We start from the raw sequence: 21,252 nt of genomic DNA, 5'->3' as shown, positions 1-21,252 counted from the left end.
GATATGAGAAGAGGTTGGAGAAACTTTGTTTGTTTTCACAGAGGTTGAAGCGCAGCCTGATAGAAATCTAGAAGATTGAGAGGCATGGACAGAGTGGACAGTTAGAAGCTTTTTCCCAGGGTGGAAGAGTCAATTACTAGGGGGCACAGATTTAAGGTCTGAGGGGCAAGGTTTAAAGGAGATGTACTGGGCAAATCTTTTATACAGAGGGTGATGGGTGCCTGGAACTTGTTGCAGGGAGAGGTAGTGGAAGTGACTTTTAATGTCTTGACAAATACGTGAATAGGATGGGAATAGAATGATATGGTCCGCGGAAGGGTAGAGGGTTTTAGTTAAGTTGAGCAGCATGGCCTGTGCAGAATTGGAAGGCCGAAGGGCCTGTTCCTGTGCTGTAATTTTCTTTGTTTTTCGTTCTTATATATGTGTAATATATATAATGTGATGAGTGGAGATTTTTTGAATTTCATTAAATATCTTGATTCCCGGCTTGGGCCATTGTCTTTGCAAAGTCTGCACCTTCTCCCTGTGTCTGTGTGGGTTTCCTCTGGGTGCTCTGGTTTCCTCCCACAGTCAGAAGGGCACGCTAGTTAGGTGAACTGACCATGCTAAATTCTACCTCACTGTACCCTAACAGGTGCCGGAGTGTAGTGATTAGGGGATTTTCACTGTAACTTCACTGCAGTAATAATGTAAGCCTACTTGTGACACTAATAAATACACTTAAATAACATTCTAATTTTGAAGCAGGAAAGATGACAAATTACAGTTCTTTAAGAGTATTGTGAACTCTTTTTGGGAAAATTGGTATTGTCGGATTGCTGTGAATGGTTGGTGCTTGTTGGGCGACCTTCCTTACCATGACGTTTTGCACTGATCCAATGACTGTATCTTATCTCCAATACCTACCTTGTGAATACTTGATTCCACTACTGGGTGTAAAGCGAATAATAAATTTCAAATATTAAGACAAAGGGATTGCATTATGATTCCTGAGTATTCAAGACAGAGGTCAATAAATTTTTGGATAAAAGGGATATGGGGATACTGCAGGAAGGTGAGGGAGCAGATTAACTAAGTCCCTGTTGAGTGAAGAGGAGGTTCACACGGGCAAATGTTCTTCTACTCCATCTTCTTTCTTGCATTCTTAAGTATATCTTCTGTAGTTCTTAACTACCTCAGAAAAATGCTGTGCCTTAGTCAACTGACTCTTGTAACATGTGATGTTGATGCAAATACATTGGCTGGCTAGGAGATAGAGATTTTCTGGTAAAATGCTCAGTTCCTTTTAATCCCAGCATAATCTTGTTGCTGGGCCTGTTTCTCAGTGGCAGGACTGGCTACAGTTTGGCCGCTCATCAAGTGACCAGTTGAAACAATTAAAGGATCAACCATTTTTCCAGGCTGCTGACAATTTATTAATGATGGAACAGACCATTGTAAGATAGAGAGGCTGCAAATTACGTGGAGCCTCCCCTCAAAACCAATGAGTGGGGTGAGGAGATAATCTTTGTTTTCAGGAGTTCTATGGAGCAAATAGAACCATACCAGTGGCACTGACACTTTTACTTGAGGCATTATCCCTCTTCACAGGGGCCTTTGTCTTGCCCTGACAAATGTTTCACTTCCTCTTTGTCGCATTAGACCCCCTCATCCTTGCAGCCTCACCAAGGGGCATCATGTTTGGTGCCGCCAGTGTCACAGAGCTGCTGGCCCTCTGAGCTCACAGTGTGATGGACTGGCTGACCTCCCTTACTTGAACTGTGGATCTGTGGTGGTGTCCTCCTTAATTCTCCACTGCTAGAAAGATTGCCATGGCAATCCCAATGCACTGCATGAGCCTGTGACCTGTATATGGTCCCATTGTTGGGACTTGTCCCATGCTGAAGAAATCCCAGCCACTGTCTTGTCACTTAACAGTGATAGACTTGGCAACTAACAGGAAGAGATTATCGGTGAAAAGCTTTAATTATAAACTTGGAACATAAACAGTATGATATTTTTAAAAGATTGTTTTTGTTTCTCAGTAATATTAACTTTTTAGGATATTATACAATATCCTTCAAGCTTGTTTAGTTTGCCTCAAATACCTCTACTGTACACTTGACAGTTTATGGCTGACTTGAATTTGTATAGTAAAAGATTGAACTCTAGCTTCAGTTTCTATTGTACAGGAATTTGGGGATATTGAATACTGCAGTGTCATCAAGAACAAGAGTACCGGGGAGAGCAAAGGCTTTGGCTATGTGAGATTTCTGAAACCGTCTCAGGCTGCCCAGGCCATTGAAAACTGCGAACGTTGTAAGACTTGTTTGCAAAATTTAAGTAATCGAAAATAGATCTCAGTACCAGGAGTGAGGTAGACTAAAATCGTTTAACATTCATATAAACTGACAATATAATAACTGTAAAACTGATAGATCTTAAATCCAAGTTTTATTGAATGTTCATTTATTGGCATGATAAATGAGCTTTAGTTAAAAGCAATCCGCGCTATTACTAAAGTTTGGCCATTGACTACAATTTTCTTTTAATGTGGTGGCTGTGACATTTGAGCTCAAACCACAATATCCCAATGAGGCTGGGATGTGCAGGAAGTTACTTTTTGCCACTTTGGGTGTAAGTGATTAATTGTTTAAACTATGTAATTGCAATTTCACTACCATCTGTGCCTTCTGATGCTGAAGAATTCCTTGCATTGATTGTAAAATACTGAAGAAAGCTGGATGCAAAAAAAAATCAATGCTGTGATGTAAGACAGAGACAAATGAGAAGTCTTTTTTTATTCACATGTAATTAGAAAATGAACTCAACCAAGTTGAGTTTATGCTTGTCTCGTGCTTAATGTGTTTCCCCATTTTTCCGCAGCTTTTAAGGCAATTCTTGCTGAGCCAAGAAACAAACCTACATACTCTGAGAATGATTATATAAGTGGGGCCAGGCAAGAACCACTGTCTTATGGGTCAGGGTTTGATGCTCCAAGAGGTCAAAACATGTTTCCTTTTGGTAAGTATATATAATTATGGGTAAAGTTGGGTGATTAATGCCTAGCTTTTGTTAATATCAAACATGTATAAAATTACATTAATGAAGCTGACGTGACTGCCATAAAACCTGTCATGCATTATAAGTAAACTTTTTTTTAAAATGGATCCTCCACACAGTCGTGCTGCTCTGGATTTATAAGAATAATTGAACAAACAAAGTACAGAACACATGCTTAAAGTTTGTAATTTATTGATTATGATGTCCACTTTTTTAAATCACTCTAGGAAGTGATCTGTCCCACTCCAATTAAAATTTCAGTTCTCTTCTGTGATAACTGTGTTCAAAATGTATTTCAGCATTTCATATCACTTATAGTTTTTATGTAATTGTAAAATGCAGCATCACCCTTGTGCTTAACTGTGTTTTATCCTAGTTAGTAGTGGGGTTGAGGTATTTATTCACATTTATTTTGTCCTTATTTCTGATTATCCATTCATGCAGGTGAATTTACCAACTTCGGAACAAGTGAAATGAGAGGTGCTGAAATGAGAGCTGAAGTTAGAAATGAAATGAGAAGTGCAGAAAATATATCCACATGTCTTTCAGTGTCCACTAGAGGAGTACTTACTCATGAACAAGTTTATAGTCTCTTTGATATTATCCCAGGTCTGGAATATTGTGAAATTCAGAGAGATCCCTATATGGGTTATGGCAAAGGTAAGTACTGTTAAACTTGTATAAGTGTAAACTGTGTATAAAATAGTTGTTTGACTATTATGTTTATGAATTGTCTTTGCTCATTCCATTCATTCCCCCATACATGTAGGCATTCTTAGGATTATTCCCAGGCATTTTGAATTGCCTAATTGCCCATGGTCCTTGGCCACTGCGGTATTGCATTCCTATTTCTCTCTTCTGGAAGACAGAAGAGAAAGGGACTAACCTTTATTGCACATCTTTCTGGTGCCTTGGATAAGATCAGGAACATTGATTCATGGATAAATCCACATAGACTGCTGCATATTCATCAACAGAATCATGAACAATTTATTTGAAGATTGTACTGGATTGTAACCGCATCTCTTATACTATAAAAGATATGTAATCTTATCTATATCAACATGTCAGCAGAAATGTTATATTTAGATCATAGTGCTTGAGTAAATATTTATTTATGCACCCCTATGAATTATATGAATGGATATGGGTATATTGTATAAGATATTTTAATGGGAATGTTTTGATGTAAGGAAGCAAAGCTACTTGTATATTTTGTTTTATATTAAGATCCTTGTCTAAAACTTGTTGCTGAATTAGGCATGTGGACAATTCCTATAGAAAATGATACTTTTGTTCCGATAAATAGTTGGAACTTAGATGGGCAACATTAATGATCAATGGTATTTTGACTTGCACAGCATTGAGCTGACAAATGTGTATTTGAGGATTTTGGCAAAAGATGAAGCCATGAATGTTTGCTCTTTGTTGTTATAAAGTAATAGTTTCCTTGAAACTTAAAACAAAATGTTCCAATACTGGAACTTTGACTAGCGATAGATAAGAATGCACAACTGGTCAGTACAAATCAGAAAAGAGATTAATAAATCTGGTCGAATTATAGTCATGAAGTCAGGGAGAATTATTATCTTTCCCTCATTTGAATTCAAGAAGTTCATGGAAAATATTTGGATCTTTTTTAAATTGTCATCAACTACAGTTTGTATGCAGGAAAACGAAGGAACTGGTGAACTATTGAATAATTTCATATTGAATTTTGGAGACCTCTCTTTAAAGCTCTAATCTAAGATAGCTCAACTAGATTATTTGTAACAGTCCTAAAACAACTAAGCTGGTTCAAATATTAAAAACTAATGCAATTAAATGATTTAAAATGTCATGTATTGTCTACATTCCAGCAGTAAGAAATTTGAATGCATGTCTGAAAATATTTAATTATGTTCCTACTGTAATTGGTCCTTTGTTCGGAATTGGGTTCCAATTATGTAACTTACAATAGTTATTATTTGTTTGCATTTGATAGCAAATGTTACACAACAAATGTCTTATTTCATGATGAGCATAAAATTGAAAACCTGGTTTACCCATAGATGGCACAGTTCTTTGACCGTATGTACCAAAATAAAAACATTGATGTAGCAGAATATATTTCGTAATATCAGAGATTTTCTATTTCATATTAAAATTGAATTGCTATTGGAACTACAATTCTACAGAAAATTCCTTGAAATAAATTTCACGTAAAATTTAAGGTCTTACCTGTGAAGGTTGCTCTAATGGCTTGAGGATTCTTTGAGATCTTCTAAGTAACAAAATTGTAGTTTGAAGAAAATAACATCCCATTGGACTGTTGTGTGTATAAAAATGTTGTAACTCTTAAAAGGTGAGAGAATCTCTATATAAACAAGGAAGCAATTTTCTTTTAGGATATGCTCTTGTTCGGTACAACAATGTGGCATCAGCAGTATATGCCAAAGAAAAGCTGCATGGATTTGAGTATCCACCTGGTAATCGAATAGGAGTTAATTATATTGACGATGATGCCAGTGACAGACGATCAAAGTAGGTATATTTCAGACCGCTGTAGAAAATTAACCAGAATGCTTTTTTGCTTTTGTCTGAAAGACTATTTTGTGGAAAGACTATTTTAATTGTTGTTTTCTTATTCTATTTTAGCCCAGTTGGAATGATGGCTTTACAACTTGTGGCGGCTCAGATGATGTCACTGGCCTGCAACAGTCCTGTTGGCCAGCAGATCATTCCAGCTTCACCTGTGAGTATGAAATGTTAGCTGCTTATAAAGGTAGTTCTTTTTGAATTTTAAGGAACTGTTTTACATTTAATTTACTGGCACATCTCTTTGGTTGTAAACACTGCTGGTCAAATAATCTATATACGTAGTCTGTGACACTCCCACTGTACCTGCACTTACTAGCAAGAAAAATCAGTTTACCAAAAACTGTTGTAATTGTTTATTAATAATTTGTCACAAAAAATAACTGAACAGCAGAAGGGCTCAGTATCGAATACCTGCTTATGTAAAAGTATAATCTATGCTCTTGTCTTTGAAGCTTTATTTTGTAATCACTTAGCATGATATTTGATGTAACTGTTTTCTGATGTTAGCCACCAACAAAGTAGCTGATTAGAAATTCAGACATGACAAATAGCATTTCATTGGTGATCAGAAAATGAGGAAAAAAACCCAGAGATAATCTGTGTACTTGTATGTTTGCTCTGGCACAAGGATAAAATGACAAAATGTGAAATTTCAGTCCTCCTTTGGTTGCAGGAGATGTGAAGTATATCTGCTGCATCGAGAGAGTTCATGGAAGGTTTTTACCTGCTAAAATTAATGTATGTAGCTAAAACATGGGCAGCATCGTGGTACAGTGATTAGCACTGCTGCCTCAGTGCCATGACCTGCGTTCAGTTCCAGCCTTGGGTCAGTGTCTGCCTGTTTGTACATTCTTCGTATCTGTGTGGGTTTCCTCTGGGTGCTCCTGTTTCTTCCCACACTCCAAAGATGTGCGGGTTAAGTTGATTGGCCATGCTAAATTACCCCCTAGTCAGGAAGACTAGTAGGGTAAATAAATGGGAATACGGAGATAGGGCTTGGGAGCGATTGTTGTCAGTGCAGGCTTCAAGGGCCAAATGACCACCACCTGCTCTTTAGGGGTTCTGTGATTCTATGACAATATCATCTTGACCCTACAGGTGAATAATCAATAATTCATGTTGGATGTGACTGCTTTAAAGTGTACATTTTCTTAAAACTAAAAAATATTTTATGCATGGTGCAGAAGATTATACTGGTGCCGCAAATTTGTTAAACTGGAATAAATTATTTTAAATCCTTTGTTCTACAATGAAAATACCATAGATCTGTATTCAGAAATTTATCCCAATCCTCACCACGTGTGTGTTCAGCTGAGATTGGCCTGGGCTTCTGGTCCAGTGACAATACTATTATGCCGCCATCTCCCCAGTGACTTGAGGCTAGATTTCTCCCAGATAAATTGAAATCAAAGGTTGGCAAGCAGAATTGCAGTAGAACAATGAGCTGCCTTTAAAAAAGTGATGTTTTGGATACAGTGGAAATGCAATTCCATGAGTGGGATAAGACAGACTAAGATGAAACAGAAAAAGGGTGTATGCTACAACTGAAAGCCAGGTTGCTTATATAAATTTATCTCCTGCCCCTTTTACCAGATGTCTGTCCAAAGTTTTAAAGTAAAGTTTATCTATTAGTCACAAGTAAGGCTTAACATTAACGCTGCAATTAAGTTACTGAAATTCCCCTAGTCGCCACAGTTTGAATCAATGTACCTAACCAGCATGTCTTTCAGAATATGGGAGGAAACCAGCGCACCTGGAGGAAATCCATGCAGACATGGGGAAGAACGTGCAAACTCCACACAGACAGTGATCCATGTCAGGAATTGAACCCAGGTCCTTGGCATTGTGAAACAGCAGTGTTAACCACTGTGCTACTGTGCTGCCCTCTGGTCCCACCATCCGTAAAATTCCTTGGACAGTGGAACATGGTCAGGAAGCCCATCTGTTACTCACCATCCAGCCCCACAGTAATCCTATTTGATGCAGTCTTGTTGAATAACTGGTAGGATGCTAGTGATAAATGTTGGGCTGATAGAGTACTGTCTGGTACAGGGTGGTGGTTTTCAGGTAAATGAGGTTGGCTCCATCTGGAGTAAGCCGCAATCATTCTTATCTCAGGCCCATATTGTTTGGTTTGCTTAATCTACCTTTCTCAAATGATTGATAGACCATGTTATTTTACCCTCTTTAAAATCCAAAGAAAAGTTTAGCTGCATCAAGACATCCATTCCAAGTAAGGCCTGGTGTACTGGTCCTACCCAAATTCGAGTTGTCACTTCATGAGGACCGAGGTGAATTCTAGTGGTTTTAGTCTGCTGGAGTTGTACTTTACTTCCGCTTGCCCTGTTGCTGTTAAGCACCGGTTGACCGTGGAGAAATGTCTTTTGTACTTCAGTGGTAAATGGGTTAATTCTGCTCCGGTGTCCAGGAGACAGTCTATGTCTTGATCACCCACCTTCATCGTTACATATATCCCCCCGTCCCACTAGCACAAAAAGGGGGTCTGTGAGGACAAGGATGGGCTCTTTTAGTTTTTTGCTGTGGCTAGCCTTGGTGCTCTGTGGTGAGCTGCTTAAACTTCGCCAAGTGTTCTTCTTCAGACCGAAGCTGAGATGAATGGTGTCCCTGAAGTTCATTAGCCCATTGCTCGGTGCCATGTGCTTTTGCCCAGTGATTTTTTTTTCCCGCAATAGTGGCATTTTCCCAGAAACCACCTTTTGTGGGGCCCTTCTGGACCCTTGTGTTTCTCCCCTGCTTGCAGGGTGTGGATTTTAGCTCCCATGTCCCAATCTATTTGGTTACACTGTTCCACAACGTCCGATTTTTGTTCCATTCTGGCAAGTGTAGCTTTACCATCTTCACCTGGCTTTAGGCTGGCGACAAATGCAGCTTTCATAGGTGCAAAAGTACTGGCACCTTTTTCTTCGGGTCCACCATTGTGTGTTCCCAAATATTCTGTCCACACAGCCCTAAACCATTTGTTGTATTCCCAGATCTCTTCAGTGTCTTTCTGGTGATAGGCTGCTATTTTTCCCCAGTTCATTTTGGAGGGGCCGTACATCTGAAGCCACCATTATGGCTACCAGTTCTTCCTAATACTTCAGGCCCTTGACCTTTCATCTTTATTCTCAAATTCCTCTGTGGCCTCCCCCCTCCCTCTCTGTAGGTTCCTTTGGTGTTACAGGCCTTCAAGATTTCTGCATGTGTCCTAATTTTAATCTTTCCACTGTTGCAACTGTGTTTACAGCTGCCATGGTCCTATGCTCTAGGACATTTCCCACATCCATCTGTCTCTTCAGCTTGTTTCTCTTTTAGAATGCTGCTTAAAACTTGCGTCTTAAATCAAGCTTTTGGTCATCTTTCCTGATTTTTCTCATTGCTTGGTGTCAAAAATGTTTCTAATGTTATCACTTTTGTTTAATGCCGTGCACTATTCTGCAACATTAAATGAGCTATATAAGTGTATGTTGTTCAAAAGCTTTAGAATGACCTTATTTTCTATTCTGTGTCTTTATAAAACTAAGAATCAGAGAATAGTGCCATTTTCACCATCTCCTCAAGGTTTGTGTATATACACCGCTAGGTCTCCCTGTTCTTCTATCTCCCTTTAAAATAGTATACTTGGTTTATATTGGTAGAAAGAATGAGACAAAGCGAAATAAATCTCTTCACACTTCTCTGAAGAGAAATTCCAGCTGTCATATGTCTTTTTTCCTGATCTGTCTACAATCTCATGAAGTCTGTCGATCTTCTTTTCACTACCTTTGAGTTTCATGTCTTCGCAACTTTCAAATTATGTCCTGTGTATCCAAGTCCAGGTCAACAGGTAATATGGATCAAAAGGAATAGTGATTCAATAATGATCCATAGGGGCCATCACTTCACAGTCTCCTGTAGTCTGAAAGGCAAAACCATTTACCATTATTCTCTCATTCTTAGACAATTTTGTATCCACTCCATGCAGTCCATTTAATTCCACATGCTTCAGTTTTGTCAACATGCCTATTGTGGTGGTACTTCAAACACCTTACGATCACATGCACATTAGCCACACTGCCATAATCCATCCTACTACTACTTCCACCCCATCTGTTATTTCTTCAAAGAAATTGATCAATTTGCAAAGTTAGTCAAACACATCATGCCTTTATGATAAGAATATACAAAATGTGCTTTTTAATGCTGATTTATATTGATTTTAGGATAATTAGGAAAAATGATAAATTAGCAACACGATTATTTAAGAGCATGAACTACTTCTGACTTATGTGGCTAAAATACAAACCTAAAAGTGGCCTGCTGGAAGTCAATTTTTAACTTCACAGTGGCAGAGTTTTCTACTGTGACTTGAGAGTTACTGTTATGTGCTTGCAGTAGCTACCATAATTAATTAAACCAAACATTCTTGGTTGATTTTAGCATTGTGCTGATTACGCAGATGTAAATTAATAGACTGAACACCTGTTTCTACCTGAAGTAAACTGAGCACTTGAAACACTGGATGGGATTCTCCCAAGTGTCGAATTTGTGTAAAAACTGGAGTCAATCCTGCTGGTTTGTTCAATGGGATTTTCCAAGTGAATTTCCCACACACTGTGTATCACATAGAGCCCTGGCGTGAATGTCGTGAAAAATCAGAGACTGCGGCCTATTCCCACTGGAGAGGCCGGGAGAATAGTGCTGAGCAGGCCACTGCACGTGCACTGATCTGTCAGCATCGAAATGGTGCGTGCACAGTAACCCCGACTGCCGGCCTCACGATGGCTGGCCAGTCTCACTACCCCGCATCCGTCCGAACACTGGCCTCCTGGAACCTCCCTGACGCCCAGTGGGTGATGCCATGGTACCTGTGGGCATTGCCATTTTGCCCTTTGGGCAGTGCCAGGGACTAGGCTATACTACCAAGCTGACAATGCGCACAGGACAATTCGAAACCTCACTGTCGTGAAACACTCGTGGCGGGGGTGAGGGAGATTCTAGCAGGCCTGATGACTTCAGTCCCAGGCCTGCCAATGTAAAGGAAATTACACTGAAATCAGCATTTGCATAATTTAATCAGCTCTGTGCTGATTTCTGGTACAGAGCTAATGGCGCCAGAAATACAGTGGCCGGAGATTCTCAAAGATCATGGTGTGGCGGGAAACCCACTAAATGGGCTCTGCTTGAGTCTCCTGTCCCATTATGGGGGCTGGGAGAATCTTCCCCTATAACTGTTAAATAAGAACATAAGAAATAGGAGCAGGAGTAGGCCATCTAGCCCTTCGAGCCTGCCCCGCCATTCAGTAAGATCGTGGCTGATCTGTCGTGGCTCAGTTCCACTTTCCCGCCCTCTCCCCATAACCCTTAATCCCCTTGCCTATCAAAAACCTATCAACCCGCGTCTTAAATACATTTAGCGAGGCAGCCTCCACCACTTCAACAGGCAGAGAATTCCAGAGATTCACCCCCCTTTGAGTGAAGAAGTTCCTCCTTAACTCCGTAACTCAACTCCTCAACTTTATAGTTGACATTAATACAAGTGAATAATGGTGCATTGCTTTTCTGGTGGATATGTGACTATCTTTTAAAAATGTAAATACTTTATAAGTTATATTCAAAGTGTGATCCTGCTTTTAGTATCTGTATATAAAGCCCAAAATCTCTTTCATCTGCTCCACAAGCATTTCACATTTCATATTTTTGCTTCTCATTGTTACATTAAGCTGCATCTGTCACTCTGTTACCCACACAGTTATGTCCTTTCTCAGCTCTCCGTTCTTCACAATTCACTAGATTTACAAAAATTTTTTTTATTTTGTAAAATTTTTGGTATGTAGAAATTTCTGAACACAAATGTTTAGATGTTATTGGTACAATATATACTGCAGATTAAGTATGGATTCACTTAATTGCATAATTCTCTGTAAGGCAGTTTTTCAAATATAACCTGACTAAATTTTTTTGCAGGGATTTGGAAGCAGTAATCCACAGATGTCTCGGTTGCAGGTTGACTTTTCAATACCTGCACCTCAAAACTTTGCTACTACTGATAGTACTGTTAGAGAGAGACTCTTTGTGGTCTTCAATCCAACAGTTTTGCCCCTTGATATACTGGAGGACCTGTTTTGGTAAGGAGCTGTTCTAATGTTTTGAAGAACCTTACCATTGCTGTGAATGTTTTTTTTATTGCTGTTGGCCTGAAAAGATGAAAGTTCAGGGATCTTGCCCCATTTAGTTTTGCAAATGGTACTAAGATTGGAAATGTAGTGAATTGTGAAGGAGACCAGAAAATTGAAAAAAATAATATATTAAGCGAGTGGGTAGAATGATGGTTGATGCATTTTAATGTAAGTGTGAGAGGGCAGAAGTATCAAATGTGATCTAATTTAGAAATGCTTTGGAGCAGATGAACAAAATGGTTTGGGGCTTTAGGAACATCTAGCATTTAAAACTGGTGCAGGTTTTGAGTACTGGCAAAATATGATCTGGAATATTGCATCTAATTCTCAATTTTAAGAGCACTATTCTGGCCTGGGAAAAAGTTGTTAGTGATGTTTTGAATGGAAATGAGTTGGCCACAATTGAAGGGCTTGTTAGGGCTTGGCTCTTCCTTTCCCTGGAGGAATCAACCGCATGAGGACGTATCAGTTTAAAAATGAATCCAGCAAAACAGTTATTCACAAAAAGGGTTGGCATTGTGAAGCACCGATCCAGAAGGCCAAATATATGCCAAGGATTTTAAGACAGAGTTGGAAAGTATAGTGAGGTTAAAGTGAGGAAGAATAGGAATTGATAAGGAGCAGCAGCCACAGGAGTAAGTTTGTGGAGAGATGTTTTCGTCTACGGTTTTAACCCTTCATTAACCAGTTAACCAGACCAATGTGTATTCTCTATTTATTTGTCACCGTGCTTTTGCTGATGTCTAAGTTAATCTGTAAGGAGCTTCACTCTTTTTAGTTTAGTGATTTTTCCTGTTCTCACATGAAGTGCCTCTTGCTCTAAAAATTTTGTTTGAATTTCGTAACGTTTGAAAGTAATGCATGAAATGACTCTGGCGGTGAACTATTGTATGCTATATTTGCACATGATTTGTTTTTCCTAACTTCTAGGTTTATTCTTTCATATGCATTTTGGTTTTTCCTAGTCGTTTTGGGAACCTGATTGAAGTATATTTGGTGCCAGGACGTAACATTGGCTATGTTAAATATGCTGAAAGGCACAGTGCCACTAACGCCATGGATACCTTGCATGGAAAAGTTGTTAATGGTATCAAGCTCAAAGTAATGTTGGCTGATCCTCCAAGAGAAGAGTCACACAAACGCCAGCGAACACACTGAGATGTTCCAGAAAAGATTGTGCAACGGTAAGCTTTTTTTAAAATCTTGATTTACAGGACTGACTGATACAATGGGCCATAATTTACTGTGACAGATCATCTAACACCACTTACTGTTAATTAAGTTTGCCCATGCATGTTGAGTTTTTTAATTTTTGTATGGCAAGTTGCTGAATGCATGAGCTGATGATGGGGCCAGCACACAGTCAGTCATGAGCGATGTAGGTATCCAGGGTCAGCAACTGTGCATCACCTTAAATTCATAATCCTTTAATCTGATTATTTAACAGCACATGAACTGAGAAGGAAGTGTAAATTAGAATGGGTGGTTTAATTGTCAAATAAAGAATTGAGAGGGTGAATGAGAAAAGAATAGTAAGATCTGAGTTTTCACACTTTAAAAACTTCAACAATTAACATTTGAAGGACAAAGACTCCTCATTTATGATTAATTTTCAGTGTTAAAGACAGTGATGAACAATAAAAATTATTGAGATAAAAAGGGTACTTAGATTAAAATGGTCAATTAACTTCTTGTGATGAGTTTAGTTTAAATCTTACAAACAAGTATCACAAGTTTATACACACGCTGGATAGCTAATCGACCCAATATTGTTCCCATAAAGCTAGTGTAGCGTGGTGCACCTTGGAAAGCAACTTTTGGAATTCTGCATTTAGCAATGCTTCTACCTTAGCCTCAGTTGCAAGTAAACGTGCATAAATGATGAAGTCTTCTATTAGTCTCTTCATTATTTAAATAAATCATGAACAATATTTGTTTTCGAGTACCTGTTATATCTAGGTTGACATTCAGCCCAGGCAAGTTAAACTAGAGAAAGTCACACTCAAGATTATCATGTCTTAAGTGAAACTGGCCCAGGCATTTTTATTTTGTATGTGGACAGACTTTTGAGCGTAGCATAAAACAACCTTCCAGTTTGATGCTAAAACATACCAGATTTGTTTTTTGATTAACTTGAGTATAGGGCAGCCAGGAATCAACTAATACTCATAATGCTAGGGATGTGCTTCTGAAATTGGCCTTGTTACATAACCCAAAATTGTTTTCAAGGTTTCCACTTTATACTTATCTAATCTTGAAGGTTCTCGTTGCTGTAATTGGATGCAAAAAGAAAGTTTGTTTGCCAGTATCTATCTGATCCTGTGTCGCAGAACTTCATTTAAATTGTAAAGAAATTGCTCAATATCTACCTTGTCCATGAATTTGATTTATTGTTTTTAATGATTTAAGAGTTTCTCTCTCCACTGTGACAAAATAAATGCCCTGTCAGCAAAATTCTTCACTTGAGATTAAGGGTACAAGTGCACATTACACTTCCATAATTAATTTTTTAACAAATTGAAATATGTAAAATATTATGCTGAATAACAATTTTTGGTATACCTTCACTGCACTCTAGGCAATCTTAGGTTTATTTTGTATCTTTGACAACCTGACCACAGCCTACTGAGATTTTTCTGCCTTGGTGTAGCATTTTAAACTGGAAGCTGTAAAGTTTACCATGATTTCTACATATCAAACTTAGAGTGCTACTATTAAACATTAATAGCATTGAGATTCTTCAATATTGAAGGATGTTTATGAATCAATTGACAATTTGTTGACCATCATTCTCAATGCTAGTTCTTCAAAAAAAAATCACTTGATTTTATTAAATGCAATTTTTGATTTCACCGGTTACTTTTAAGGAGAGTTGTGCTATATTTTTCGTCTACGATTCACATAAGATTTGCATAAGTTCAATGGGCATTCTAGCTGCCTGATCAACTTTGTTTAAAATATAAAGCTTAAACAAATGCTTATATTTTTCCTACATCTAAGACTATCACAGGTTTGTTGGATTAATTCCATTTCTTGGGCCTATTTTTTACATTTTGCAGTGCTCCAAATTTTTTGATTTTCGCCCCCCCCAACTCAATTATATAAGAACATAAAATAAACTTTATCGTTTTTTTAAGAATGCAGTACTTTTCCTATAGTGTTATTTAACTCTTACTTTGTGTATACATACAAAACTGTATGTAGTAATGAATATTCCCTGAACTAAATTTAGAGGGGGGAGGGAAGAATCTTGTTTGCTTTCAAGTTTTTTTTTCTCCCCAGAGCAAATGACTGATTAAATAAATAGCTTAAACTCTTATAGGGACCTGTGATATTAATACCAGGCACATTTCAAATGTTTTGAGTATATGGCTTAAAGAGAGAGTTAAATCACCTAACTTTCATCAGGAAGTTTCCTGGAACATAATTTGTACTGTGCCTGTAGACTTTTAATCCTTGTTAACAGATGGTTTTCACAATTTCACTGCACTTTTTATAAATGTTTTTGTTTCTGCAGAATGGGGACAAATGACATGACACATCAGCTGACTGACTGGCTACTTGACAGTACACAGTGACTTCCACTCGTGACCTTTGCTAGTAACTGAACAGTTAATTTTTTTTTTGGGAATGGGCAACGGGTGAAGACTTTGACAGATTGATTACAGTGTTTAAGATAGGAATTCAATAATAGCGTTAAGAAATTTGCTCTAATCCATGTAACTTCTGCATTCCCAGCCATTAGAATTTGAATTGTACCTGTTAGCTGTGTGTTGTCTCAAATAACCTGTACAAAACACAATAAAACTTACTTGTGAAACATCCTGGTTCGTATACTTTTTGTATGGCTTTATTTCACAATATTGTGACTAAAGTACACAATAAGTAAAAGCCATTGCATCAATATGTAAAACTGTGATTGAGAGTTCCTGTCAGCACACTGGATGTAACAAATGGTTTGTCAGTATCCATATTACTTTGGGAACACAATTCATTTGTAGATGATCAATAAAATTTACTTTTAGTAAATGTCATCTTTATTTGCTTCTGTCCTTTGGTGAGAGCACTTTCATGTACTTTATTGCATATTTCATTTTAATTTTTTTGACAAGTACCAGTACATCTTAAGGAATAGCGATCATTCTAAGTCAGAATATTGCAAATTTTGTAAGATAAAGTAACAAATAATTAGAATTAAATTTCCAGTGGAGGCCATCCTTAATGGATGAAATGGGGGTGCTAGTATAGTGTATTTAATAATTTATACACTTTAATATTTCCACTCCTGATCCAGTGCTGCTTACTTTCAAACAACCTGTGTTAACACATTCTGAAAAAGACCACTGAACCAACAGTGGACTGAATTTATAGTTGAGAAACACTATTTTAAGAACATTCAAATTAAAATTGGAAAGAGAAGTTTAGTTTTGTAACTCAGATGCTGAATAGATTTTCCACTCAATTTGTAGTATTCAGGTGAACTCTAAAGTTTTTTCTAATACAGAGTTATTTGGTTCATTTTATGTTGGTTCCACTATATCACATTTATCATGAAAGGAAAATATTGCAGATGCTTGAAATCTGAAATAAAAACAAATTGCTGGATAAACTCAACAGGTCTGGCAGCATCAGTGGAGAGAGAAAGAGTTAATGTTTCAAGTCTAAGACTTTTTAGAGCTGAAGAGGGTTCTAAATGTGATGGATTACATAGTTGGAGAGGGGATCGGAGAAGGTGGAGCAGAATGGGTCAGGGATAAGTCGTAGCTAAGGAGACATTTGACAGATGTCATGGACAGAAGAGAAGGAGTTAATTAAGAACTAAAGGAGATGCTGAAAGTGATAAAAAGATAAGTAAAAGTTATTGCATCAATATGTAATTGTCGTAATGGGAGAACAAAGATCAGTGTTTAGTGAAAGCAAAACTAAAGATCCTGTGGGAGAGGAGGGGGTTTGCATTAGGGCAAAACAAGATGATAAAAAGGGCCAAGATGGAGAATTAACTTCATAGCCTGAAGTTATCAAACTCAATATTGAGTCCAGAAGGCTGTAACCTGCCCAAACCTAAAATGAGGTGTTGTTCCTCCCATTTGCATTGGGTTTCACTGCAGCATTCATTGGATGGACATATGGGCACGAGAGCAAGATGAGGAGTTGAAATGCCAAGTGACAGGGAAGTTGGGTTCATGCTTATGAGTGGTGTTTTGCACAGTGGTCACCCAATCTGTATTTAGTCTCCCCAGTGTAGAGGAGACCGCATTGGGAGCAGTAGAAACAATGGACCAAATCAAGGGAAATGCTACTCCTGAAAGGAGTGTCAGGAGCCTTGGACAGGGAGGAAGTGAAAGGGCAGGTGTTACATCTTCTGCAATTATATGCTAATCTTTGATTTTACTCAAGTACAGATAGACAGTTTCAATGTATTACAAAATTCACCTGGAAATGGATTTGGGATAAACATCTGTCAGGTTAATGAGGAAAATGTAACGTTATGAAAACACTTAATGTACCAACAGAGAGCAATTTGATCATGTAAAGCGTTTGATAATCTTGGATGTGCCCATCCATATACATCTTTTATACCTATATAATACAGTGGTTCCCAACCTTTTTATATGTTATGGCGCATCTCTATTATCATGAAAAAAATTAGAGGCACACTTATTATTGCTGTCCTCGTCCCTTACTACGAACCTTTTTAAAATTCTCCCTATCCTTTTGCTAGTTTTTTTTTAACCCCTCTCTCCTCCCAGGATTTTTGTACCATTTTTGAGTTTTGCTTTTTGTATGGGTGCATAGGATCTTTGTCTTCAGCACCTAGTCCTGTTGGTCATGTATGTGGGCCTGACCAGCATAAAAAAGTCTAAACCATGCATGTGCGGCTCTTTCCCAACCGGCACATATGGGAGGCCCACAATTCGTCAGGTCTTGGCATTGTCAATCACAGCTGAAGACAAATGTTAGTTTTAGTTTAAGTGAATTTTGAATCTTTTTGCTGCACACTCGGGGGTCTTCACGGCACAGAATACTGGTTGGGAGCCACTGATATAAATAAAATCTTGATTTAGAATTTAGTGCGCTAATACAATTATTTAGTTTCTTGAACTCACAGTATTATCAATTTAAAAAAAAGTTTAAGTATAATATAGACCATAAATTAAATTTGCAACACAATCATGCAAACTTAAATTTAAATCAAAATTAAAGAAACTCCCTTTATCTAGGGCTATTATTGATAGCTGTACCAATGCTCAAAGTTCCATGTGGTTAACTGTGAATTAGTGCATAACTTTTTAAACTTCTGAGACTTTTGTATCTTAGCTAATGTTTAAAATTATTTTCTATTTAGACAGACTAAAATTAAGGCCCATCTTCAGACATAACCACTAGTGTGCTGTTATCACACCAAAACCAAGAAGTTTGAGGTTGCCCTAGAAGTGGATTTTGAGCTCACTAACATTATTTGGGCTAATATTGACAGGAAAGGGACAGATCATGATTACTGTGCAGTCAAGGGAGCACTCCTGCTTCTGCTGATTTGCAAGGTTCCTGTACAGAACAGATATTGTGCTGCTCCACTCAATTGCAGTCCAGATCCTGCCCAGTGATGTAAGACAAAGGACTTCTCAATTAAGTTTTTAGTCCTAAAAAATTACTTGATCCAACATAGTCGAATGTTATTCTGCAGTCCCTAAAGGGGAGCATAGTGGTAGCCTGAATTGACCCTTGTGCCAGTTTTGCACCTGTGAAGTGGGAAGAATGAAGGTCCATTTCTGCCCCAAAGTTTAGATGTGATTGGATAGAATGCCAGAGTTCCATTACTAGTGTAATAGTATATTTTTGCACCAAGAAAATTTGTATTTAAAGTTGGAAGCTTTGAGCCAAGTTAGCCTAAATGGCTTTACTTGGAAAATACATTCATTCAAAATAATTTAACAATATAGTTGTAGTTTTTGAATGCACTTAACCTTTTAAGTTATTGAATAGTTCTCAAAGCAACTTGGATGCATTGGCTGTATTCTTGTCCTTCAAAGAATACAGCCAAGAAAGCTGTATTGGTGAAAACTTTTAAATATTTTACAAATAAAATGCCTATTTCCAAGTTGCAGGTACATTTGGCAGTTTGGTGACTAGTGCATTAATACATTTAAGACACACTTAAGCATTGTGCCAAGAACATATAGAACACATTTGAACAAAATGCCCAAGTGTACACAAGTTTATGTGGTGCCATTGACATATATCATTTGTTAATTATTAAAAAGGCAGTCTTGGTACTCTGATGTAATTACAGAAACAAATTTTATTTTAACATTTGTTGTAGATTAACACATTCTTATTTTGGCTTGTTAAAGACATGATAATCAGCACATAAGTACAAAAAGTTGATCTGTCCAGTGTGTTGCAGCCTGCCTCAATCCATTTTTCATTGGCTAATCTCTTAAAAGGTGACTTCTGAAAGTAAATTGAACATCTTTTCTTGCAGGTTCATGTCGACTCATGCTTTATGTAGTAACTACCTTTCTTTCTCTGTCTTTGGACTTATTCACTCATCTTCCTTTTTCGTACATTTTTATCTCCTGCCCTCTGCTTTTTCGTGTTATGTTTTGTGTATTTTCCATTCTAAAAGCATTTTCCTGTGTTCCATTTCCTGTGAGCTAACAAAGAACACTGCAAATCTGTGACGCTTTTCATGACCTCATGACATCCTAAAATGCTTTTCGACTAATTGAAGTAACCATACACAGCACATTAGGAGGCCATTTAATCTGTTTTGTCTACATCTGCTCTCTGCAAGATCAATTCACTTTGTGTTACTCCCATCTTTTTCCATTACCCTGCAAATTGTTCATCTTCCGATAATCCTATTTTCTTATGAAAGCCAGTTGAACCTACCTCCATCACACACCCAACCAGTGCATTCCAGATTCGAAACACTTGGATTAAAAGAAGTTCTTCCTCTTGTTGCCATTGCTGTTCTTACTAATCACCTTAAATTCAAGTTAAATTCTGAAATTATGTTTGGCAGCATTTGGTCATCAAAATTTTTTAATCCAAATTGGTGACCAAAAAAAAATCAATCCCTTCAATGATCTTTGACCATATTTCCTGGTTAACATTCCTGAAACTACCTGATAGTATGTGTTTTTCTGAAATAGTTTTCATGTTTTAAAGATTTCACTTTGGGTTTTCTGATGCCATTTTTATTTTTAGCCCCTTCCTATTATAAGAAAGTGAGCAATGCCAGTTTTTAAAAACAATCAACCGTCTATGTGTATCTCAACAATTGCATCAGGATATTGTTGAAAGTGGCAAAAGGTGAGTGGAGCATTGTCCAGACAAGATGGCAGCCAACAACTGCTTGTTCTCTGCTCACTAAGTAACCATCGCAGTGGTAGAGCTCAGTTTAACGATTGATTGCTATCAATGGAGTAATTAGATTTTTGAAAAAAAAATTAGTGAAATAGATGCATTTTAGTGCGCGTGTGCACTTCAATTTCCATTGTGCTTTTGCAGATATTGACTTGTATTATTCTGGTATTCAAGTTATAGAATTGAAGAAGGACCTTTTGCTCAGTTGTCCCAAAATTGATAGGTTGCATCTGGAAAAACCTATGATCAGGAAGAAATTTTATGAAAGTTAAGATAGTTTAAGTGGTGTAAGCCATTAAATTCCAAATGGAAACTGATTTTCCTTTTAGATAGTTACCTCATTGTACTTTTCTCGATAAATGTTTTAAAAAGTGTGAGCATAGAACATAAGAACATAAGAAATAGGAGCAGGAGTAGGCCATCTAGCCCTTCGAGCCTGCCCCGCCGTTCAATAAGATCATGGCTGATCTGTCGCGGCTCAGTTCCACCTTCCCGCCCTCTCCCCATAACCCTTAATCCCCTCTCTTATCAAAAACCCATCAACCCGCGTCTTAAAAATATTTAGCGAGGCAGCCTCCACCACTTCAATGGGCAGAGAATTCCAGAGATTCACCACCCTTTGAGTGAAGAAGTTCCTCCTCAACTCCGTTCTAAACCGCCCCCCCTTTATCTTGAGGCTGTGCCCCCTAGTCCTACTGTCTTTTTTGAGCGGGAAGAGTCTCTCCACCTCTATCCTATCCATCCCATTCATCATCTTATACGTCTCAATGAGATCTCCCCTCATTCTTCTAAACTCTAATGAGTACAAGCCTAGTTTATTCAGCCTCTCCTCATAGCTCAATCCCCTCAACTCCGGCATCAGCCTCGTAAACCTCCTCTGCACTCCCTCCAAGGCCAACCATTATTGGGCAGTTTACATATAAATAAAGACATTATCTCTTGAATAAATTATGCATTTTAAAAATACAGTTGAGTATACCCTATATACAAACTATTTCCCTGCCCCCTCCCCATTTTAGTTTGTTCCTGTAACAATTTTTCAGTATAAGATTTTGTTTTTGCCCTGCCTTGAGGAAAGCCATTGTCATAGTGGTATTGTCAC

At 37.9% G+C, this 21,252-nt stretch overlaps 1 protein-coding gene across 1 annotated transcript in view; it reads left to right on the top strand.

The window, feature by feature from the left end:
• The window catches only part of rbm45 (RNA binding motif protein 45), a 30,695-nt gene extending 15,091 nt beyond the window's left edge, over nt 1–15,604 (top strand). Inside the window, exons 3-10 of the mRNA XM_080198911.1 lie at nt 2,172–2,298; nt 2,866–3,003; nt 3,487–3,702; nt 5,430–5,565; nt 5,680–5,776; nt 11,569–11,729; nt 12,746–12,964; nt 15,298–15,604. Of these exons, the coding sequence (XP_080055037.1) occupies nt 2,172–2,298; nt 2,866–3,003; nt 3,487–3,702; nt 5,430–5,565; nt 5,680–5,776; nt 11,569–11,729; nt 12,746–12,938 (1,068 nt within the window). The 3' untranslated portion in view covers nt 12,939–12,964; nt 15,298–15,604. The remainder of the gene's footprint in view (nt 1–2,171; nt 2,299–2,865; nt 3,004–3,486; nt 3,703–5,429; nt 5,566–5,679; nt 5,777–11,568; nt 11,730–12,745; nt 12,965–15,297) is intronic.
• Nucleotides 15,605–21,252: the final 5,648 nt, after the last annotated feature.

Source organism: Carcharhinus amblyrhynchos, chromosome 11 (assembly GCF_965287045.1).
Source record: "Carcharhinus amblyrhynchos chromosome 11, sCarAmb.v2.hapA, whole genome shotgun sequence".
Classification (NCBI taxonomy): Eukaryota; Metazoa; Chordata; class Chondrichthyes; order Carcharhiniformes; family Carcharhinidae; genus Carcharhinus; species Carcharhinus amblyrhynchos.
This window is presented reverse-complemented; position numbering and strand designations above follow the sequence as displayed.